Here is a 21,440-nt window from a genome sequence, read left to right on the forward strand (position 1 = left end):
TAATTCAAAGATAACCCAAAACTAAATGATTTCATAACAAAAAATAATCTAAAAGTTAATCCATAGTAAAAATAATAATGCAAAATCACTTAATTTTAAAAATATAGTCATAAAGTTTACACGTTTAAATGTTAATTGTTGGGTTAAAAATAATTATGAAAAAATATGGGCCGCAAAAATCAAAAATTTCTCGACTTAGAACTGGTTTGCCGGTAAAGCCGGTATTTGAGACAAAAACCGCTGGTAGATGTTCAAGCAACCAGGTGGAAAATACCGGACTCAAAATACCGACATGTTGTGCAAAATTCGGTTTAAACGGTTCAACCAGCCAGTTTGAACCGGTTTTTAAAAAACTGCATTTAAGAATATTCCCTAAGAAAACCGGTTCTAAAGGTGGAGGCTCATTGGTTTTGTATTTTCTATTTTTTATTCTTATATTGCTTTTGGTTTTTTCGTGTATGGATGTTTTGGTTTATTCTTCATTACTAGAAAATAACATAGAAATTTGTGCAAATTTTGAACCTTAGAGAATCTTATTCAAACTCTAATTTAGAAGATATCTATATTGATTTTATTATGTTTATGTGGTTTATGTGCCGGATTATGTAATATTCATATGTTCTCGATCGTTGTTTAAAATGCTGAATTAATTATTGATTTAGGTGATCACTTAATCATATAAACCAACTATCTATTCAAATTTTGAGACACGTGGCGAAGGCGAAGAAAATTAGGGCAATTTATGACATTCCTTTAAATAAATCATCATACATTGATTGTGTTTGTATCATCACGTGAGGACACATGTTGCATTCCTACTCATATGTTTGACAAATTTTTGAGCGTTGCATCGTATTCGACATTACAATCTACGCCTCTTGTTATGGGATTTGTTTTTTCTTTCTTATCCGCTCTTCAAAGACAAATTGATTTGCGATTCCATACAATGTTGGTTCTATTTTATATTTCTTATGAAGAGAATGAACCTTTATTAAAGGATTAGATAGAAAAGGGCCCGGATCTCCCGCATGAATGATTTGGACGAGCCAAACCAAAAATAGTGGTAGTTGTTGGCAACAACATAATGGAGGCATTAGATGTTGGTGCTTGGATTTCCATGTACGGCTGATTAGGTTACATTTTAATAAAAACATATGAAATTTTTGAACCTTTGAGAAATTAATTTCAAATTCTAATGTAGTTATATCTAGATTGATTTTATGTTCAGTTGCCGGATTATGTGACACTTGCGTGTTCTTGTAGTTTCTCGATAGTTACAGGAGGTATGGTTATTATTATTATTATTGTTGTTGTTGTTGAGTCACATATTTTCAGTTTAGGCATTTTAGGTTTGTCTTCATATTTTTTTTGGTATGTGTGAACTTTTTTTATTTACATTTTTGGTCAAACGAACATGATCTCAATTTGTTACCCGCATAGTGTAGGTTTGACATGCACCTATTTAAACGAACATGATCTCAGTTTGTTACCTGCATAGTGTAGGTTTGACATGCACCTATTTTAGTCATTTGGTACTTGTTTTATAGTATTTGGTAAGACATTTTTGGTAAATTATGGTGTAATTTGGGGACACCATAGTGATATGTTGTATAAAATGAACCAGGGGCACCATGCTAATTTGATGTTTAATTTGGGGTCATCATTGTCACTTGTTTGTTTTACTACAATATCAAATTCATAGATAGATTATTGTGTATTCCATCTAATAATAAGTACACTCACTGTCTATTAAAAATTGGTTGATTTTGCTAACATTTAATTAGCATGGCAATGGATCATGACTTAAAATGACACGTTAACATTTTGATTAGCATTACAGTTTGTAAATTGATATATATATATATATATATATTATGCATTAATTATATATGCTTTTAACAATTTATAAGTCAAAGATGTTAGAGCCAAGTTAGAACAAGAAACAGAGGCTCGACAAAACATGGAAAACGGCTTTGCAGTAATGGCAAGAGAAGTGGAAACAGAACGAGCTGAACGTGAGAGGCTACAAAGACAAATGGAAAGAGACTTGGAAAAAGGGCGGGTTGAACGCGAAAAAGAGCGGACTGAATGCGAGAAACTGCAAAACAGATTGAAGAAATTATGAAAATTTTTGCCGGATAAGTAGATATGTAGTTTATTTTGTTTGGTATTTTGGTCCGTTAAAACAAATGATATTGTATTTTGTTTGGTCATTGTAAAAGATTTACTTAATTTAAATTATGTTTTTGTTTTTATGGAATTTTAACCTTTCTTATTAGATATTTTAAAAAAATAACTTAATTTTTTTGCCAGAAAAAAAAAAAAACTAAAAATCAAATTTTGTCAGAACTCATTTGTACAAATAAAACAAAAAAAAATAATAAAATAATTTCTTTGTCAGAAGTTGGTATGTACATTTTAAATTGTCTTATATTTAATTAATATGATTTGTTGAAAGATCATTGAAAATAAAATAAAATTAATTGTTATTATGACTTAGTTATCATGATTAATAAACTTATGTTTTGTGGCTAGTTTCTTGCTAAATGATTGGAATAATGTAAAAATCTTGTCCTCGGTAATCTGTCGCAAAAGTAGCGACAAACCATAATTGTCGATTTTTGGTGAGAAGACTTGTGGGAAATTACTCGGAAAAGTTTTTCTTAGGAGGTTTTTCCGACAAACGCCTTTCATCGATATTTTCTCGCTAATCAACGTTTCCGACAATTTACGTATGAATTTTTTTGTCAGAAAACATCCAGTTTTTTAGTAGTGTGATTCGTGATTTAGGTGGAAAATCGAAAATATTTTCACTTATCCGCATAAACCAACTACATATTCAAACTCACATGATAAATACAAAGAAAAATCAGGGCAATATAATATACGAAATTCCTTTAAACAAACAAACAACATACCTGTGATTTTACAAAATGCAAGTCACAAAAACACATTAAGACTCTACATCTATACTTAAAACACTCAAATATCTCAATAACGTATCTTCTGGCTTGCATTGATCATTTGATTGTGTTTGTATTACTAAAACATGAATACACATGACATCTTTCGTGTCCCTACTTCCAAAAGAAAGACGTACATCCAAAGTTGTTTTACACGTATGAAGGTTAATAACTTTGTAAAAATATATCCTGGTCATGCACAGGTTGGACCGTTAGATATATAGACGACAATGAAGCAGAAGTTAAATATGCAGAAGAGGCTCATCAAGATCTTGTGAATTGGTTTGAGAAGTGTGTTTAAATAAATCAGTAAAACCATAAGAATGTAATAAAGGAGTGGTGCAGATGTTTGAGATGAGAAGATCCTAATTAATAACTAAATAATAAAGTGTGTTTGAAGATATTAAGGTCTAATGTTAAACTCTTTGCATTTTCTTTCTCGTACGACAAATTTTATTTTTTTTGTCCAATGTATTAGAACTATAAACATTATTAGAATATATTTTCTCTTGGCATTTGTAAATAAACATTAGTACTTAGGTTATTGTTATTATCATTATTGTTACATAGGTAATTATCGGTTAACTTGTCACAACCAATGACGGTTATCTGGACAGTTATTAATAACTGTCATAACGGTTTGGTTAGTTGACAGTTAAACCGCCAAATCTTTTGTATATAAGGGTGAGGACCGACACCTTTGTTAACCCACCCAAGATTGATCTTCACCTTTGTTAACCCACCCAAGATTGATCTTAAGTTAATAATACAAGAATCTTAGTTTATCAATTGTTGTTATCACAAATCGTTCAATCTGTGTTCTTTGATTTGCAATAATCTGGTATCAGAGCCACGGTTATCTTCTATCAAATCCCCCTACACACATTTAATTCAATCCTCACAATTTGTTTATTATCATGATGTCTTGCCAACATTGCATCATCGAGCAACGGAAAATCAAACAGAGAAGGGGCAGGAGGAAGCAACAACGTTGTTATTATTGCAAAGAACTTGGGCACTTCATCGCTTATTGTCCGGTTAAAGAAGATTATGAGGCCCGGGAATTAATAAATCAGTCCTTAGATGTGGGAATCAGAATTCATAGGAACACAGAAAACCATCACGAAGATCTATTGGTTGCAGGTTCAGACACAGGTTTATGGGTAAATATGTGGTATATAAGCCACACTGTCAAACATCATATATCGGGTAATTTATCAATGTTTAGTTGTATCAAAAGTTCCTTTGGAATAGAAACATACATCGAAGGTACAGGGAAAGTTTGTGAAGAAAGATAATGGGAGTTTGTTAGAAAACTATATGAAGAACATAAGTCTTGATTGTGAAAGGTTTAATTGGAATGAAGCAATCATACATGCCTTAGAATTTAGAACATTTGAAGATTGTGTTGCCCTCATAAATCTAATCGATGATTCGGAGTTTGTCGTTGAATATAAGGAACTTTTAAGAAGCAAGTTTGAAATGATGATACATTGGTTTCTTAATGATCATCTTTCATTAAATCGACTAGTGCCACCTTACAACAACCAAAACAAAAAGGTGGAATTATTTGATCTATACATTGTTATAAAAAGAGAAGGAGGACATGAGAGAGTGGATGAAAAAGGGTTGTGGACAATTGTTGCAAAAGACATTGGTTTCGAGTGGTATGAGGGACATGTTATGAAACTAATCTATGCAAGATATTTGGATGTATTTGTGTTTGAACACAGATTATATACAAACAAAGAAGAAACAGGAAGGAGTCATAAAGAAAATGAAGATATAACAAAGCCACAAGCCGAAATCTGGAAAGCAAAGATGATGATGCACCAAATGAATCAGATGCAAATGATGAAATGGATAGGAGACTAAAGGAATCACATGAATATGCCCTATTCATGGGAAACGACTGGATCGGTGCAAAGAAGATGTTCAAGAAACGAAATGAAGAAAACAAGAAACGAAAAATAAATTTCGATGCTGCCAAGATTGCTCTGGATGAAGCCTTTCAAAGTCTACCAAAGAACAAGACCTCCCTTAAACCTAATTATGTTTAGGGGAGTGTATTAGAACTATAAACATTATTAGAATATATTTTCTCTTGGCATTTGTAAATAAACATTAGTACTTAGGTTATTGTTATTATCATTATTATTACATAGGTAATTATCGGTTAACTTGTCACAACCAATGACGGTTATCTGGACAATTATTACAGTTATTTATAACTATCATAACGGTTTGGTTAGTTGACAGTTAAACCGCCAAAATCTTTTGTATATAAGGGTGAGGACCGACACCTTTGTTAACCCACCCAAGATTGATCTTAAGTTAATAATACAAGAATCTTAGTTTATCAATTGTTGTTATCACAAATCGTTCAATCTGTGTTCTTTGATTTCCAATACCATGATGATGAGTGATGGAACCCGCGAGTTAATTCCTAGATCATGATATGAATGATCTCAAAACGTGTATGATTTTGAAGCACATATATATCCTCATGGTAGCAGTGTGCAATAAATGTTCTAACCCAACTCTTTATTATTATGGTTTACCAGAAGGTCCAGAACGTGTTAAGTGTACCTACAATGTCTGGACCCGAGTGCTGCAGAAATCCTCCGGTAATCCAAACAGGCGAGGAATCCGGTGAAGTCTTGCAAATTGCATCACTCAGTTCCTACGTTTCTGGCAAGCTTGATTCAAAAATTGCCGTGATTCTCGTGTCTGATGTTTTTGGTATTAATCGAATTATTTTATTCACCTTATTAAATATTCTTGTTCATGTTTGTCGTTATCTTAATGTGATCAAGTTTGTTTGTTCATATTTTAACAGAACATAAATGAACAAATACAAAACAAACGTAAATGAACGAACACCAACAAATAAAAACGAACAAAGAAAATGAATGCATCCTTGTTCATTCGATTCGTTAATCCATTAGCCAAGACTAAGGGCATAAAATAGGCGAGCCGAGCTCGACTCGCTTTGAGATCTTGAGTCGTTTTTCACGCTCGAGCTCGGCTCATTTATTTATTAATTAATTTATATAGATTTTTAATTATTTTTATATATTTTGAGAAAAACCTTAACAAACCTAATCTTGGCTCGATCTCGTGTGCAGTATCTTGAACAACCCAAAGCTCGATTGTATAGTACGTATGTAATTAATACATAGAATTATAGAAGTCCTCATTTAAGGCTTGATGAGCCTAAATGATTTTCCCATACAAGGCTCGAGCTCGTGCTCAATAAATAAATGAGCTTTATATGAAGCTCAGGCTCGGCTCGAGCTTAATAATGCTCAGTTTGTTTCGAGCTTTTTATCGATAAGGTCTCGAGCAGCTCGGCTCGTTTACACCCCTAATTTTTTGTTAACTTCATTGAAACACTTATGTTAATAAAGGGGGTTTTTTTTTTATGGTGCAGGCTATGAAGCTCCAAAACTGAGGTATTCCTGTATCAAGAACAGCTTCTTAAATTTAGCTCAACTAATTTTGATAATCTAAAATTAGACATGCTGTTTATTTGTTTGTTTAATTTAACTTTGCAGGCAAGTTGCAGACAAAGTTGCATCTGCTGGATATTATGCACTTGTTCCTGATTTCCTCAATGGAGACCCCATGACTGCTGAAACTAAGATAGATGACTGGATAATAAACCATGCACCTGTTAGTTATATTTTTATTCCACATCTTGTTATCAACTAAATTATTTTAATCCATTTTAACAGAAAATTAAATACCATTTATAAATTTCTATATTATTATTATTATTATTATTTTGTCTATAGGAGCAAGCAGTTGTTGAATATGCTAGACCAGTTATACAGGCTCTTAAAGATAAGGGTATAACCAAAGTTGGGGCTGCAGGTTTTTGTTGGGGAGGTAAGAATTTAAATTGGTTGGTCCATAATGTTATTACTTGAATAAAAATTGGCTGATTCAACTATTTTTTTTTATTATTATTATTTTTTAGCTAAGGTTGCTGTAGAGTTAGCAAAGGATGCTGAAATACAAGTTGCAGCAATCTTGCATCCAACATATGTCACTTTAGATGATATCAAAGGTATAATGTGGGTTTATTATTATTACTATTTCTTTATTTATTTCTTTGTGTGTGTTATGCTTTCATTTTTTAAGACTTTTGGATTAGAAAATTCTGAGAATTTTTTAATCTTTTGTTTGATTTATATCATGGTTTTAGAGGTTAAGGCCCCTATAGCGATATTAAGTGCAGAGTTGGACGAAATGAATCCACCTGAACTCATAAAAGAATATGAAGCTGCTCTAGCTGCAAATAAGGTAATATTTCTAGCCAATGTTGAATTATCAAATTTGTAAAAAAAGAAACTAACTTTGAAGTATATAAAACTTATGAGCACATCCAAGCACTATTATAGTATTATCTACATCTATTGCAACTGATGATTATGTTTTTAGGTTGATCACTTTGTGAAAATATATCCTGGTGTCAACCATGGTTGGACCACTAGATATAACGATGACGATGCAGCGGAAGTGAAAAGTGCAGAAGAGGCTCAGCAGGATCTTGTGGATTGTTTAAAGAAGTATCTTTAGACAAATGTGTAAAACCTTAATCACGCAATAAAAGAGTGTGTGTTTGAATATATTAATGTACGTCTAGTGTCTAATAAAATGTGTGACACTGTTGATTTTATGTTCATGTGTCGGATTACGTGATATTCATATGTTCTCGTGATTTAAATTGTTGGAATAGTTCTTGATTTAGGTGAAAAAGCGAAAAGTTATTTTCACTTAATCATATAAACCAATTAGGTATTCAATTTATAAGGCACATGACAAATACAAAAAAAAATTAGGTCAATTTACGAAATTGTAATTGGAATTGGATCATTTTGTTTAGTATATGAATTTACGGACATAATGAATTAACATGTATTGATTGTGCTTGTATCAATACATTGCCCTGGAGTGCATCATATCACACGACAATCCACAAACCCAACTCGCTAATCCTTTTATTTAACCGGTCATAAAAATAATTACCTTTAACTAATCTACAATATTAAAAAACAATATATTTTTATATATTTAATGCTTGCAAGTACCATTTTAAACGTAAAATTCAATAGGGGTGCGTAAACGAGTCAAACATGTAAAACCCGACTTGGCCTGGACCCGTTTAGTGGTATTCTCAAGACCCTGGACCCGACCATATCATAAATAACCAGATTTGGTCGGTTAAAGTCTCACGAGTTTTACCTGGTTTATATAAAGAGAAAATGGTCAAACCTGCAACACGCAAACTGGACCGTTTAGTGGTATTTTAGGACCTGTGAACTAGAGGTGCACAAAAACTAGAACCCAGAACCTGACCCAAAAAAAAAATGGAACCGGGTTTTTTATACCCGTGTTTTTACTACCTGAATCCTTCTTCGACCCTACTCGTAGGGTATAAATAGGGCAATTTTTTTAGTACCAAAACCCGTACTCAGAACCAGACTCTATTTGTACCCGGTAATAACAGAAAACCAGAATCGGTTCCATACCTGGAACTGAGTTTTTCCAATACACGAAACAAAGTTTTTCAAATATCTGAAAAATAACTCAAAAAAGTGCAGCCTCGTTAAAACCCAATTTATACCCGAAAAATACCAAAAATTGGGTTTTTTCATTACCCAATTCTATACTTGACCCGAACCACATATATATAGGATATGATTTTCGGACGCGAATCCAACTTAGGTATGACCAATACCTGATTTGTTTCAATACCCGGTTATACCTGAACTCGTATCCATACCCGCATCGGGTATAGGGCTGTTCACAAACCGAACCGAACCGAACCAAACGCGGACATGCTCATACTTGGTTTGGTTTGAAAGCGAGCCGGACCGAGCGGATTGAATTTAAAGAAATGAGCGATATCTTTATGCTTAAACTTGGTTCGGTTTGAAATCGAGTGGCTTGATTTTGCTTGATTTCGTACAAAGATTCTAATTTTAAATTTCTAAAACTTCAAAATATCATTAATTCAAGACTTTCAATTCTAAATTGTCTAAAGTTCCACCTTTAAAATGTATAAAACTCAAAGTTAACAACAAAACATATATAAAACAAGCGGCTATGGTTTAAATTTGAACTTTGATTTCAACACAAAAGATTGGAATTTTAAAAACTTTAAAAAAGTAGTATACTTTTATATATATTCACAAAGTTTATATATAAAACTAATTAATAAAAAATAATTCGAGCAAAACGAACCGAACCAAACCGAGCGAGGCTTTGCTCGTGCTTGGATTGTTTTTAAACCGAACCGAGCCGAACGGCTCACTTCCAGTTCGAGCCGAAACTGAAGAGCATTTTTCAAGCAATTTTCGAGCGAACGACGAACGAGCAGCTAGAAAAAACCCAAATTGTAACCGACCTTGCTATAATAAATAACCGAGTCGGGTGGGTCTTCCTCTTCACCCCTAAAATTGAGTATAAAATTAGGGTTTGAAGTCTAAACTTTTATCTTCTTCAATCTTTGAATCGATCTGCAACAACAACATCATAATCAAAACCATGCCTCAGAGACACTCGAAGAACAACAACGATCTAGCCTACTTCACGTATGACGAGAAGCGGAAGCTGGGTTACGGTACTCAGAAGGAACGCCTTGGTAGAGACTCCATTAAACCCTTTGACGCTTGCTCGCTGTGCTTGAAACCCTTCATCGATCCCTTGTGCTGTCAGAAAGGCCATGTGTTCTGTAAAGAGTGCATACTCGAGTGCTTGTTGTCCCAAAAGAAAGACATCCAAAGGTAATTGCTTTATTGTTTTAGGGCTAGGGTTTGGCTTGTTTGGTGAATTAATTGAACTTAACATGTTAGAATTGACTTTAATTGGGGTTTTGATTGTTACTTGTATGGCTAATTTTGGTGGGTGGTAGCTTCTTAATTCAGAAACTAGGGGTTTTTGTGGGTCATGGGTTGGTTCGGTTTTGGGCTAAAACCGAACCAAATGCTGAAATATCGATTTTTGAGTTCTTGAAAACCGTTCAGTTTCGGTTTTTTATTTGGGTTTGGTTATGGTTTTACCATTTGGGATTGAAAATTTCGGGCCGAAAAAAAAAGTTTGCCATAAGACCGGTCGCTATGGTCGTGGAAGAGGGCGGCCTGGGGGTGGCGAGAAGTGGCGGCCTTGGAACGCCGGGCGCCTTCGCTCTCTCAATCTCACACACACACATACATATATATATCTACATATATATATCTATATATGTATAATAGGGGCGCCCAAGGGGCTTTAAACCACAGTGGTGCGTTATAGGTTGGGGATTCGATGCCCCCCGTGCTTACGTGGCGATGACGTGGTACTGTGGAGGGGCTTCGATGCCCCCCACCATAGAGAACAGACTAAGTAATGAATTGGGGTTTGGAATTTTTTGTTACTTAATAATTAGTTGATTATTATTCATTTGGGTTTCAAAATATTTGAGTTAAACTAAAAATTCAACTATTATAAGTTACTTAATATTTAAAAAAAAATTTCAAACTCGGTTCGGTTTTAGTTACACGCAAAACCTAAACCAAACTGAAACAGTTCAGTTTTTACGAAACATAAAACCAAACTGTCGTTTTGTTTCAGACTTTCAGTTCCGTTATTCAACTTTGGTATTTTTGGTTTCATGCATACTCCTATCAGAAAACATGTATAATTTCCTTTTTTCTTGATTATATATCTTTCTCTCAGGAAGCTAGCTGCACACACATCTCAACTAAAGCAAGAAAAAGATGAAGAAGCCGAGAGATTAACGCTACAAAAGGCTAGAGAACTGGATGCATTCGATCAACAAAACCATGGCGCGCTACCACAATACAGTGACAAACACTTCAACCGGGAAACAAACGGTTTTCATGGAGCAAACAGTGTTAAAACCACAGCTTTTGAAGAAGAAGCACTAAGAACCATGAAAGCATTTTGGTTACCCTCTGCAACACCCGAAGCTCCAGTCAAAGTCAACGCTCCAACCACCTCCACAACGTGCCCGGAAGGTAAAGAAAAGCTTAAAATGAAATCACTTTTCTCTATTCACTTAACCGAGGATAAAAATGGTGAAAAGAAAGCTACAACCTTGGATAAAACATATATATGCCCGAGTTGTAAGGTGACATTAACCAACACATTATCACTTATCGCCTTAAGTTCTTGCGGGCATGTGTTTTGTAAGAAGTGTGCGGATAAGTTTATGGCGGTTGATAAGGTTTGTTTAGTTTGTAATAAGGCCTGCAAGGAAAGGAACTTGATTAATTTGGAGAAAGGTGGGACCGGGTTTGCGGGTCATGGGGATAATCTTGAAGCTAAAGACTTTAAGCATTTAGGAAGCGGTTCGGGTCTAGGGTTAGTGAGGCCTGCAACAAAAACATAATGTTTGGTACTCGATGGCTGCCGGTGTTATTGTGATATTATCTGTTAAGGTGATCTTTTTAATTTGTTTTTTTGTTTCTTGTTTCTGCAACAAAAACATGTTATGTTTAAACTTTAATTTTTCAATTTACAAAATTATCTCTTTGTTGTTATCATTACTGTCTAATGAAGCTTATTGATTTATGTTCACAAAGTTATCTTGTAAATAGGTTATAGGAATGGTATGAATGGTTTATTACTTTATTTATGGTTCAGTTACAAATACAATAGTTTTAAATCATCTTGTGGCAAGCCATCTTTAGTGGCGTAGGAGGATCAGAGTATGCGCCATCCGCAATCTGACTGTAAACCCATTTATTAGCCACCTCGGTAAAGTGAATCCCGTCCCAAAGGACCCGTGATGACGGGTCTTCACAAGACTGCGCAGGCACAGTTTCTTTACCATTAACCATTTTCGTCCAACCGCATCTCATTGCATTATTGAAGTTGTACTTTCCTCCATGCCCACAACACACCAAGAACGGATTACCAAATCCTGCGAGTTCGAGTTCAGTATCAATGACTTTATTAGTTTGAACTCGGTTACTATTTCATAGTTTTATCGTTGGAGTAAAAACCTAAACGTACCGAGCTTTTTTGCCTGGGCAAAGAGTGAATATTTGGCTGAATAAATATCGACGTAAGTGATCGCAGCCAAGTGAAGGTCCTTTTGGAGTTGGACTATGGCTTCCTTGAGTTGCTTGTTAAAGTATTGTGAAACTTCGTTAAACGGGGCGGCACAACCATGATTGTCCACCTGGGCCGCCGTGATCACCTGAGTATCCAAAATATATGGCAAGCATCCAACCGGCCCTGTGTTGTGTATCCAAAACGCTCTGCCACCAAGAGCGTACACGTTCTGTTTTTTTTTTTCAAAACGCGTCAATTAATGTTAGGTGGATTTAGGAGTAATATATTAGCTGCTATATGTTTTGACCCTCACCTTAATGGTAGTTGTAAACTCGGATATGACATCAGGAACGTAGGCTTTAACCTGTTCGATAGACATATTAAACTGATAGCCAGCGGAGAGATCGTTCCCGCCTATGTCAAACGTGTACAACGCGCTTGAAAACTCGTACTCTTCAGGGAACATGTACTTAAAGATGTCTCCTTCACCAATAGCCAGTCATGTAGTACCAAAATAAAAGCACGTTGTACAAGTCTCTTACGTTAAGGAGTAAAGAACGAGTACCTTTTTGACGAATTATTTGGGATCGTTTTAAGAAATAGGAGAATTGTTCGTACTGGATATCCAAGGAAATCGGGCTATACCCGCTTTGGAAAATGGTGGTGTTTTGACGCCGGATTGTGGACCCGATGGGTGCATAATTGGCGCCATGGGTAAAGTTTGTACCCATAGAATCCAAATATGCACTAAGATAAGGTATACCTAACCCTTCAGCTGAAAATTTTAAAATTTTAGAAAAATATTAAAATAAAGAAATTGATTTCAATTTTCTCACATTTAGCATTATGCCATTGTAGCAATATAAACGAACCGAACGGTCATTGAAGAACCGTTCAACAAGAAGTTAGTTTATGCGCGCTTATAAACAAAAGTAACATGAACACAAAGTTTTGGAATATTAATTAATTGAAGAATACATGTGTCGTTCGTTCATTTATTTTCGTTTATTTTGCGTTGGATTACTTACATTTGTTAATATATTTTTTATTTACGTTCGTCTATTTACATATACATTTATTATTTATAAATGATCAACAAACGAATTGAACGAACGAACAAGACCACGTTCATTCTCTTCGCTCATTTAATATTCTTTAGTTGTGTTCATTTACATTCACTTATGTTTGTTCATCAACGTTCTTATATATATATATATATATATATATATATTCCTTTATAATATAAACTAGCTAACATAAACACGTTCATTTTCTCAACGAACGAACATAAACAATATAATGATATAATCTGTCCATTTAAATGTTCATATTCATATGTTTAAAGTTAAATGAACGAACATAAACAGACCTATAAAATCGATTAGAAGACGGCCATCACAAACACGGCCAGCCGGAGAATGGAAGAACGTTTCTCCGTTGGGCGGAGGAGAGGCCGGCTGTCCAAACATCGCCGTTAAAGCTCCGGTATCGGAGTTGGAATCACCAAAGTTAAATATGGCCGGAAAGTTACACTCCTGCAAAGATGATATAGAGACTGGAAGTAATAATAATAATGTAACATAAAGTATTAGCTTACATAATTGTTCCATTTCAATTGGTGAGTTGAGAGATATTTGCAATTGAGAAAGCAAAAACTACAAGTCAAGAAGGAGATGTGTTTGAATTTTCATCTTGTTAATATAGTATGAATAGCTTTATAATAATAATAATAATAATAATAATAATAATAATAAGTAAAGTTGAATACAGTAGTCAAAATTCTAAAAGTCATCATCCAACCTTATGCATGAGATTCTTTTTATTTTTTTTTACATTTTTATAGAAATCTTTAAATAATAAAGACACCCGTCAGACTATTCTCAGACCATGCGAATAGGTTTGCTATGAATGTGATTATACTGGATACGGTTGATTGATTGGTTGTTTATACCGGTGTATTTGTTGTAGAGATATTTTTTTTTATTATATCTTCTTTTGGTAAATACGTAATCAACTAATCAAGGTGTATCAATATTTTTGGGGCCAGAACGAGAAAAAATGGGCCGTAACAGTATTGAAACTTGGTTACTATTTCATGATATTATCACTAAAATAAAAACATAAACGTACCTAGCTTTTTTGCTTGGCCAATGAGTGAATATTTAACCGAATAAATATCAACATAGGTGATTGCAGCCAAATAAAGATCTTTTTGGAGTTGGATTATGGCTTCCTTAAGTTTCTTGTTAAAATATTGTGAAACATCATTAAACGGAGCGGCGCAACCATGTTTATCCACCTGTGCCGCCATGATCACCTGAGTATCCATAATTATAGGTAAGCATCCAACCGGCCCTGTGTTGTGTATCAAAACGCTCTCCCGCCAAGAGCATACATGTTCTGTTTTTTTTTTTCCTCAAAACGAGTTAATAAATTTTACAGTACATGTAGGAGTAGAATATTAGTTGTTAAAAAAATACATAAGAATAAAAAAGTTCATATGTTTTGACCCTCACCTTAATGGTAGTAGTAAACTCGGATATAACATCGGGAACATAGGCTTTAACTTGTTCGGTAGACATATTAAGCTGATAGCCAGCTGTTAGATCGTTCTGGCCGATTTCAAACGTGTATCTTAATGCACGATGTTCAAGTTACTTATGTTAAAAATGTCTTTATCACCAATAGCCGGTCACGTAGTGCCACAATTAATGCACGATGTACAAGTTACTTATGTTAAAAGTCAAGAATGAGTACATTTTTTACGAATTATTTGGGACCGGTTTAAGAAATAGAAGAATTCGGCGTACTGGCTCTTCAAGGAAATCGGGCTATACATACCTACATCGGAAAATGGTGATGTTTTGACGCCTGATTATGGACCTGACGGTTGCATAATTGGCTCCATGTGACCCCACTTATCGAGGACATTGCTTCACCTCGTTTCTTGTCTCAGCAAGGACACTCTCCCACTCACATAATATCAAGATCATGGCTATATACTATAGAATAATTTTATAGAAATTGTTTTTTTTCTCATTACAAATGTTAAAGGTTACTTTATTTCAAAATAAACAAACATGATTAGGTTAATAATATAACAATAAAAACATAGAGATTTGCATATATAATAAAACACAACCATTGGATTGAATCTTTATATACAACAAACTACACCAGCCTCCTATATTTCTATCACATTCCAATAATATTATATCAACAAATCACCACACCACCACCAAAATCAAAAGAAATTATAATCATCAACTTAAAACACATCCTATAACCAAACCAACAAACAAATCATCATCTATTCTTAAAGAAGCTAAAATCCCAACGTTTTAAGAACCCGTCCATTATGTTACTAGACGGGCTTCTTTCAACCGTCACTGTGGCTCTGGTCCCATCCGACATGTCAGCATCAGACGAACTAACAACAAATGCTGATAGTTGTTCTGCTTTGGTCGGACCTGCCATGTCAGCAGCGTCAGATGGACCAACAAGTGGAATCGTATTTGATGATTGTTCAGATGAGCTGCTGCTGCTTGCTGTTGAAGCACGTGTAGTAGGATCGGTTTTTATAGGTGGGCTGTCATTGTTTACGGGTGACTTGTCGTTGCCAGCTGGCGGTTGATCGACAGACGGTTGTTTTGGTTCTAAATCTTTTAAAGACAGGAGTACGGCTTCCATGAGCATCTAAAGAAGTATAAAAAGATTAGTGTTTTATAAAATAAACCAAGAACAAAAAGAATACTTCATAGTAAACCCCACCGGTTTGACCCGTGTTAAAAATATACCAATTTTGACCGACCATTGTTAAAAAAGTACCAACTTAAACAAGTACCATTTTTGACAGATCCGTGTTAAAAAAGTACCAATTTTGACCCGACCCGTGTTTAAAAGTACTAACTGTGTCCCGACATGTCTTCAAAAGTACCAATTTTGACCCAACCTGTGTTAAAAGACAGCAACTTTCACCTGGCCCGTGTTAAAAAACACCAACTTTGACCTGGCCCGTCTTACAAAGTATCAACTTTGACCCGACCCTTATAGCTAAAAAGAACTTACCCTTTCTTCTTCCTCAATATTGCATGGCAAGCCTTCAATATGTTGAAGCGGGTACTCCACATATTCTTGCTCATCTGCTGGTGACGGATTGTAAGCATGGCCATTAGAAAACTCAAAATTGATCATTTTAGAAGATGACGGAATAGGTCCCGCTGCAGTTCCTTCATCCTGAAGAAACAATAATATTAAGTAAACGCATTCTTTTAATTTGCAAAAACACAATTTTTAAAAAGAATAATTTGTTATCTAACCGAACATCAGAAAATGATCAGTAAATTAAACTGTAAAATAAATAACAATAAAATTAAAAAATTATACCTCCGAATTGCCTTGTTTATCTGTTGACGGGATATCAGAAGGGACCTAAAAGTTGATAGAAATTTATAGTAACATTCCATCAGAACCGAAAAAGAAAATTGTCAAAAAGACGAAAAAACACATGCGATATTACCTCAGTCTTGCTCATTGGCCTTTTAGACCTGAGCTGATTGATTGCATCCTCTGTGCTACTCGATGCTGCATGATATACATATTGCGAAAAAGATTAACTAAGTTTTCTTATATTAAATATATGAAATCAAACCAAACTCAATATAGATACCTTGAGGTGTAACTAAATAGCCGTCTTCATATCCAACTCCATGAATTTCCTGCAACTATACACCGATTAAAGCTTTTAAATATCATGATTTGCAGGGAAAAACACAGAGAGAGAAGATAGAGAGAGGTAATATATACACTGCTAAGGTAATCAAGAGACGAATCAAAGAAGTTCCCTTTGATTTCATCTACCGGAGGATGCAAGACGTTATGGAAAAAAATATTTATAGAATCAAAATAAAACTGAGGACGCGGAGAGTTGTGATCTCCCTCAAATTTGATGATATTCTTGTCACCCTGTCAAGATATAATAATAATAATAATAAATAAAACTTTGAATGTAAAAGTTCTGTAATTTATGCAAGTTAGTAAATTACCATATAAGCTTCATAAATACGATCAGAGTGATGCGGTCGTATAAAATCATCATCGTCAGCATGGCCAAACAAAGCGGGAACAAAAGAAGATTTTGCAGCCTGTAATTAAAATACTCGTATAAGTAATTTTGTCACAAACAATCAGTTTAATAAAAATATGCTTTGTAACCTTTATTGTATTCAACTCCACAATGTCGAATTTTGCCTTTTTAAGAATAGCTCTTCGCATGTACTGAATAGCAAACTTGACCTAAAAATAGTCAACATAATATTAATTTGTGTGACGTATCGCTATGATTTGTAAAAACAGGAGATATTAATAATAATCTTACAGTAAACTTGGGAAGGCGAATTTTGTAAGTGTCCACGAGTTCCATCATTAAATCAACCAAGTCCGAGAAGGGACTGTCAAGAACCATTCCAGCAATTGAAGGATCCTCGGCTCCATACATCAGGCTGACATCATCAACATTCTAAGTCAACAGTTCTATTTAAAATTTAGCATATTTGTATCTTTGACTTGTTAAAGTCATAAACTTTGACATTTGATGCAACTAAATGTCATTAACTGTTTTTTTATCTCTGTGAAAGACTGTAAAACATTTATATTACCTTGTGACAGCACCCATTGATCGTCCCCAAAGGCCGATTAGTGAAACATTTCCATCAGACCGCAAATAATCTACCGCGGATTTCAAATCATCTTTCTAAAAATATAACAAATATTACATTAAAATATAAAGAAAAAACAAAGATAATAATTATTTGAGAGCAAATAATATTATGAATTCACTTACTTCATACCACCCTAGACTGACATGCTCTCCACCAGATAATCCCGAGCCAGAGAAATCAAGTGTAAATACAGTAATATTTGATGGCAATAATATTATAGCAGCTTCACTAGCATCGGCTCGGCTTCCACTGCCATGTCATCACATTTAGATGTTCAGTGAATTAGAATTAGTTCTTGGTCAACATCAGAGAAATGCAAAAATGTACTCCACCAGACGTAGTCTTCCAGATACAAACAAAGATGCATATCCATATTTGGTAGCATGTCATCATCATAGCATATATTAAATTTGAGAATCATATGTTTACATATATATATATATTTTTGGTGGTGTTTCTATTGATTTGGATGTTGTAACAAGTTACTGACATTTCTGGTATATTTTATTCATCATATGGGCTTCGTTGATTCTTTCTTCAAATTACTTATACCATTTTTAGAATTCTTCCTCATGTCTTCTAGCTTCTAGGTATAAAAGGTTAAGTTTGAACTACATTTAGATTCAAGATCAGATTTTGAACTTTTAACCGTGAAGATCATGTAAAAACTTAGGGCTAACTTGTATTTCACTAACCTGTTTCCATGGCAGTATATTACACATGGCAATGGTTTTTCTTCAGGACTAACAATAGGCAAGTAATGACTACATTTAAGAACATCTCCTCGGCTATTTACAATCTGCAATTACAAATAAAAACCCTTAATAACCACAACCAAAATTAATTATTTTTTTTTAAACAACGTTTATAATACACGTCTTTAGCATCTTCTTTGCATCTAAAACAAAAAACCTTTCACCATTTTCCTATGAAAAAAAAAACTTCAACATATAACAAAGTTACAAATGTTACCTCTATATCTTTCCTTTGAAACCATTTTCCTTTAAGCATAAATTCTTGATCTAGTAAATCATTGTCTGGCTCATACTCAGCTCTGCCATCAAATAAGATATATATATCATGCCATGTATGTAACTATAAATTATGCTCATTTATACATAAACATGCTTGAATTATATAAATCTATAGGTATAATAACATGTACATAACAAGCATAACCACGCTACAAGAACTGCTTCCATTGAATCAATTATCAAGTTAATAAACAAAACCCCTGAATACCCAATTGAAAAAAGCTAAAATCAGTACAAAAAAAAACCCTAAAAGGCTCAAAAGTTGAATAAAGCAGCCGACTTTAGGAATCTTGAAGACAACCCATAAAAACCCAGATCAGAATTTGGGATAAAAAGTAAAATTGAATGATAATAATAATAATAATAACCTGGGTGGACGAATGATGAAGTTGATGAGCTGTTCCATAGATAAAGATTGGATCTTTGGGTTGAATTTCAAGATCCCAAGATGAATAATAATAATAATGATAATAATAGATGTGGGTTGTTCTTGTTTAAGTCATAGATGAGTGAGTGTACTCCGATTTGAAAATTGAGAAGACAAATTAGAGTGTTTTTGATCGGAAAGAGAAAAAGATTAATTTGGTAAAGAGGGATTTTGGGTTGGAAGAAAGAATTGTGAAATGTGAATAATAATAATAATAATAATAATAATAATAATAATAATAATAATAATAATGTCAACGATGGGTTATTGTTTCTTTTTTATTTTTGTAACCAAATTTTCCCAGATGGGAGATATATGCTTTTATGTCATCAAAGTTATTCAAAGTATATTTTTTATGTTCATTTTTATAGAAAACTATTTTACAAAAGTTTCTTTTTGTGACGTTTTAAAAATCGGTTTACAACATTTATAACAGCATGTAATAACGGTTAAACCTTCAGGCTAAAATGCACCGTTTTCACTTGCCTAACATCCGGTTTAACCGTTATTACAGGCCTAGTGGTTTTTCCTTTATCGTGGAATCATGTACTTTTAGATTATTAATTGACTTGAAGTTGAATTTTTATGGAATTATATTGTTAACTACTTAATCCGGTTGAACTGTCTGCTACACCATGTACAACTAGTTGTAACATTTATGAGCCAAATCCGGTTTTTATAACGTTGCCTTTTTGTATAGAACCATCAACTAGAAGGGGTTGTTTGTTTTAATACTCGCTTTTTTTATATATAGTTTTGTGAATATGTATAATAGGTTATTCTTAACACAAAGTGATTTGGGGCTGTACGTCCACCATAAATAGTCATACGCCCCAAAATGTGCTGCATGTTTGGTTTCCTTTTCATTTTTTAATCAAACCAGCATACACTAATTGTATAAGTGTTTCAATGACTTGTACAAATGATGATGTTGTGTAAATGTACGATGTTTTTAGTGTTGGATGTAGCATGAGTTTGTGCCAAAATAAAAAAAAATTAAATAAAGGATAAAAAGCTTATATGATAGCTAGTTAGGCTTGTTTGTGGGAAAATTGGAATTGTAATGTTATGTCGTTATGGATACTCTAACATGTAAATAAAGTGGATCATATGGTTGTGTAGATATTAAATAATTAAATAGTCTAAGTATACCTATGTGATTTTATAACCCTCTTGGTTAATTTTCGTAATAGTATGAGTTCATGAGTTAATTTTAATATTTTAGAACCCGTATGTTTTGCATAATCCTATGTACTCCATAGTATATAATTCCAAAAGCATATTGATCGGGCTCATTGTCCATTTATGTTTGTTTGTGTTCATGATTTGCTTAGAGTACTAACCATCAAATATAAATGAAGATGAACATCATCATTTTTTTAACAAATGAGTGTGTATAATTCGGTTTTATTTTTCAATATCATGGTGGTGACACAACCGAATACCACTTTAAGTCAAAGTGACATTGGACGTTTATACATTCTTTAAAGTTGAATGTCATTGAACACATACTTCCAATTAACGTGAAGTTACATTGGACACATTAATTCCTTAATGACGTTGAGCATAAAACATTCCACTAAGTTGAAGCACATCGTGTTTCATTTTCAAATCTATAGTTTCGGAGCATCATATGTTGGAAAGTATATTCATATGATGTTCATCAACTTTAAACACAAATGAATATATTTGTTGGAAAGTATATTCATATGATGTTCATCAACTTTAAACATATATGTGGTTGTTAATATTATTAGTAATTAATGGGTTTATAATCTTCTTGAAAAGAGCTTCACAACTAGCTTAGAGATATTTAAAACTGAGCAAAAATTAATTTAATGGCATGCACTACTAAACAAATGAGTATCACTGACAAACATTTTCCTTTAAAATATGTCGATGAAAGTCATTACCAACAAGTATCCGTTGGTGAAACAGTGAAAGTTTGTTACTAATAAGGGCCTTGGTAATTTGATTGCCGACATATTACCCAGGGAAATCACCAAAGGTAATTGGTAAGGGTCGATTACCAGAAGCAAGACACAGGTGAGTATAACAAATTTTACAAATAAAGTACATTATTATTTTCAATAGCATATGCATTTATATATTTATATAATTTGTAATAAATAATTACAACTAGAGGTGTAAATCCTAGCAACTTAACCGAATCAAAACTGAAACATGTGGTATAGTAGAAATCGGTTTGTAATCGATATTAACAGTA

At 33.7% G+C, this 21,440-nt stretch overlaps 5 protein-coding genes across 6 annotated transcripts in view; 2 read left to right on the plus strand and 3 right to left on the minus strand.

Annotated features, from left to right (window-relative positions):
• LOC143552491 (PHD finger protein ALFIN-LIKE 3-like) overlaps nt 1–21,440 on the minus strand; it is a 166,435-nt gene that overhangs the window by 20,271 nt on the left and 124,724 nt on the right. The gene's annotated exons all lie outside the window — the stretch shown is intronic.
• LOC143552462 (endo-1,3;1,4-beta-D-glucanase-like) lies at nt 5,547–7,576 on the plus strand. Its single transcript, XM_077042676.1, has 7 exons — nt 5,547–5,705; nt 6,397–6,418; nt 6,521–6,638; nt 6,761–6,854; nt 6,946–7,035; nt 7,174–7,271; nt 7,410–7,576. Exons 1-7 carry the CDS (start codon nt 5,558–5,560, stop codon nt 7,545–7,547), a joined length of 708 nt encoding a protein of 235 aa, XP_076898791.1. The 5' UTR covers nt 5,547–5,557; the 3' UTR covers nt 7,548–7,576.
• Nucleotides 9,470–11,515, plus strand: LOC143552483 (E3 ubiquitin-protein ligase CSU1-like). Its single transcript, XM_077042696.1, has 2 exons — nt 9,470–9,757; nt 10,689–11,515. Exons 1-2 carry the CDS (start codon nt 9,519–9,521, stop codon nt 11,362–11,364), a joined length of 915 nt encoding a protein of 304 aa, XP_076898811.1. The 5' UTR covers nt 9,470–9,518; the 3' UTR covers nt 11,365–11,515.
• Nucleotides 11,600–13,723, minus strand: LOC143552463 (GDSL esterase/lipase At3g26430-like). Its single transcript, XM_077042677.1, has 5 exons — nt 13,402–13,723; nt 12,598–12,807; nt 12,346–12,515; nt 11,991–12,261; nt 11,600–11,898 (listed from the first exon to the last, which is right to left on the minus strand). Exons 1-5 carry the CDS (start codon nt 13,640–13,642, stop codon nt 11,636–11,638), a joined length of 1,155 nt encoding a protein of 384 aa, XP_076898792.1. The 5' UTR covers nt 13,643–13,723; the 3' UTR covers nt 11,600–11,635.
• Nucleotides 15,131–19,358, minus strand: LOC143552484 (uncharacterized). 2 transcript variants are annotated; one of them, XM_077042698.1, is made up of 14 exons: nt 19,155–19,358; nt 18,725–18,806; nt 18,448–18,551; nt 17,875–18,001; nt 17,690–17,784; nt 17,410–17,533; nt 17,247–17,327; nt 17,078–17,176; nt 16,839–16,997; nt 16,702–16,750; nt 16,552–16,616; nt 16,419–16,463; nt 16,101–16,268; nt 15,131–15,728 (listed from the first exon to the last, which is right to left on the minus strand). In XM_077042698.1, exons 1-14 carry the CDS (start codon nt 19,190–19,192, stop codon nt 15,339–15,341), a joined length of 1,626 nt encoding a protein of 541 aa, XP_076898813.1. In that variant the 5' UTR covers nt 19,193–19,358; the 3' UTR covers nt 15,131–15,338. The 2 variants fall into 2 exon arrangements, with proteins under 2 accessions (XP_076898813.1, XP_076898812.1); XM_077042697.1 differs by having other exon boundaries at nt 16,702–16,756.

The sequence above is a fragment of the Bidens hawaiensis genome, unplaced genomic scaffold (assembly GCF_021521415.1).
Source record: "Bidens hawaiensis isolate Kalapana, Puna unplaced genomic scaffold, B.hawaiensis_p1.1 tig00016935_1, whole genome shotgun sequence".
Lineage (NCBI taxonomy): Eukaryota > Viridiplantae > Streptophyta > Magnoliopsida > Asterales > Asteraceae > Bidens > Bidens hawaiensis.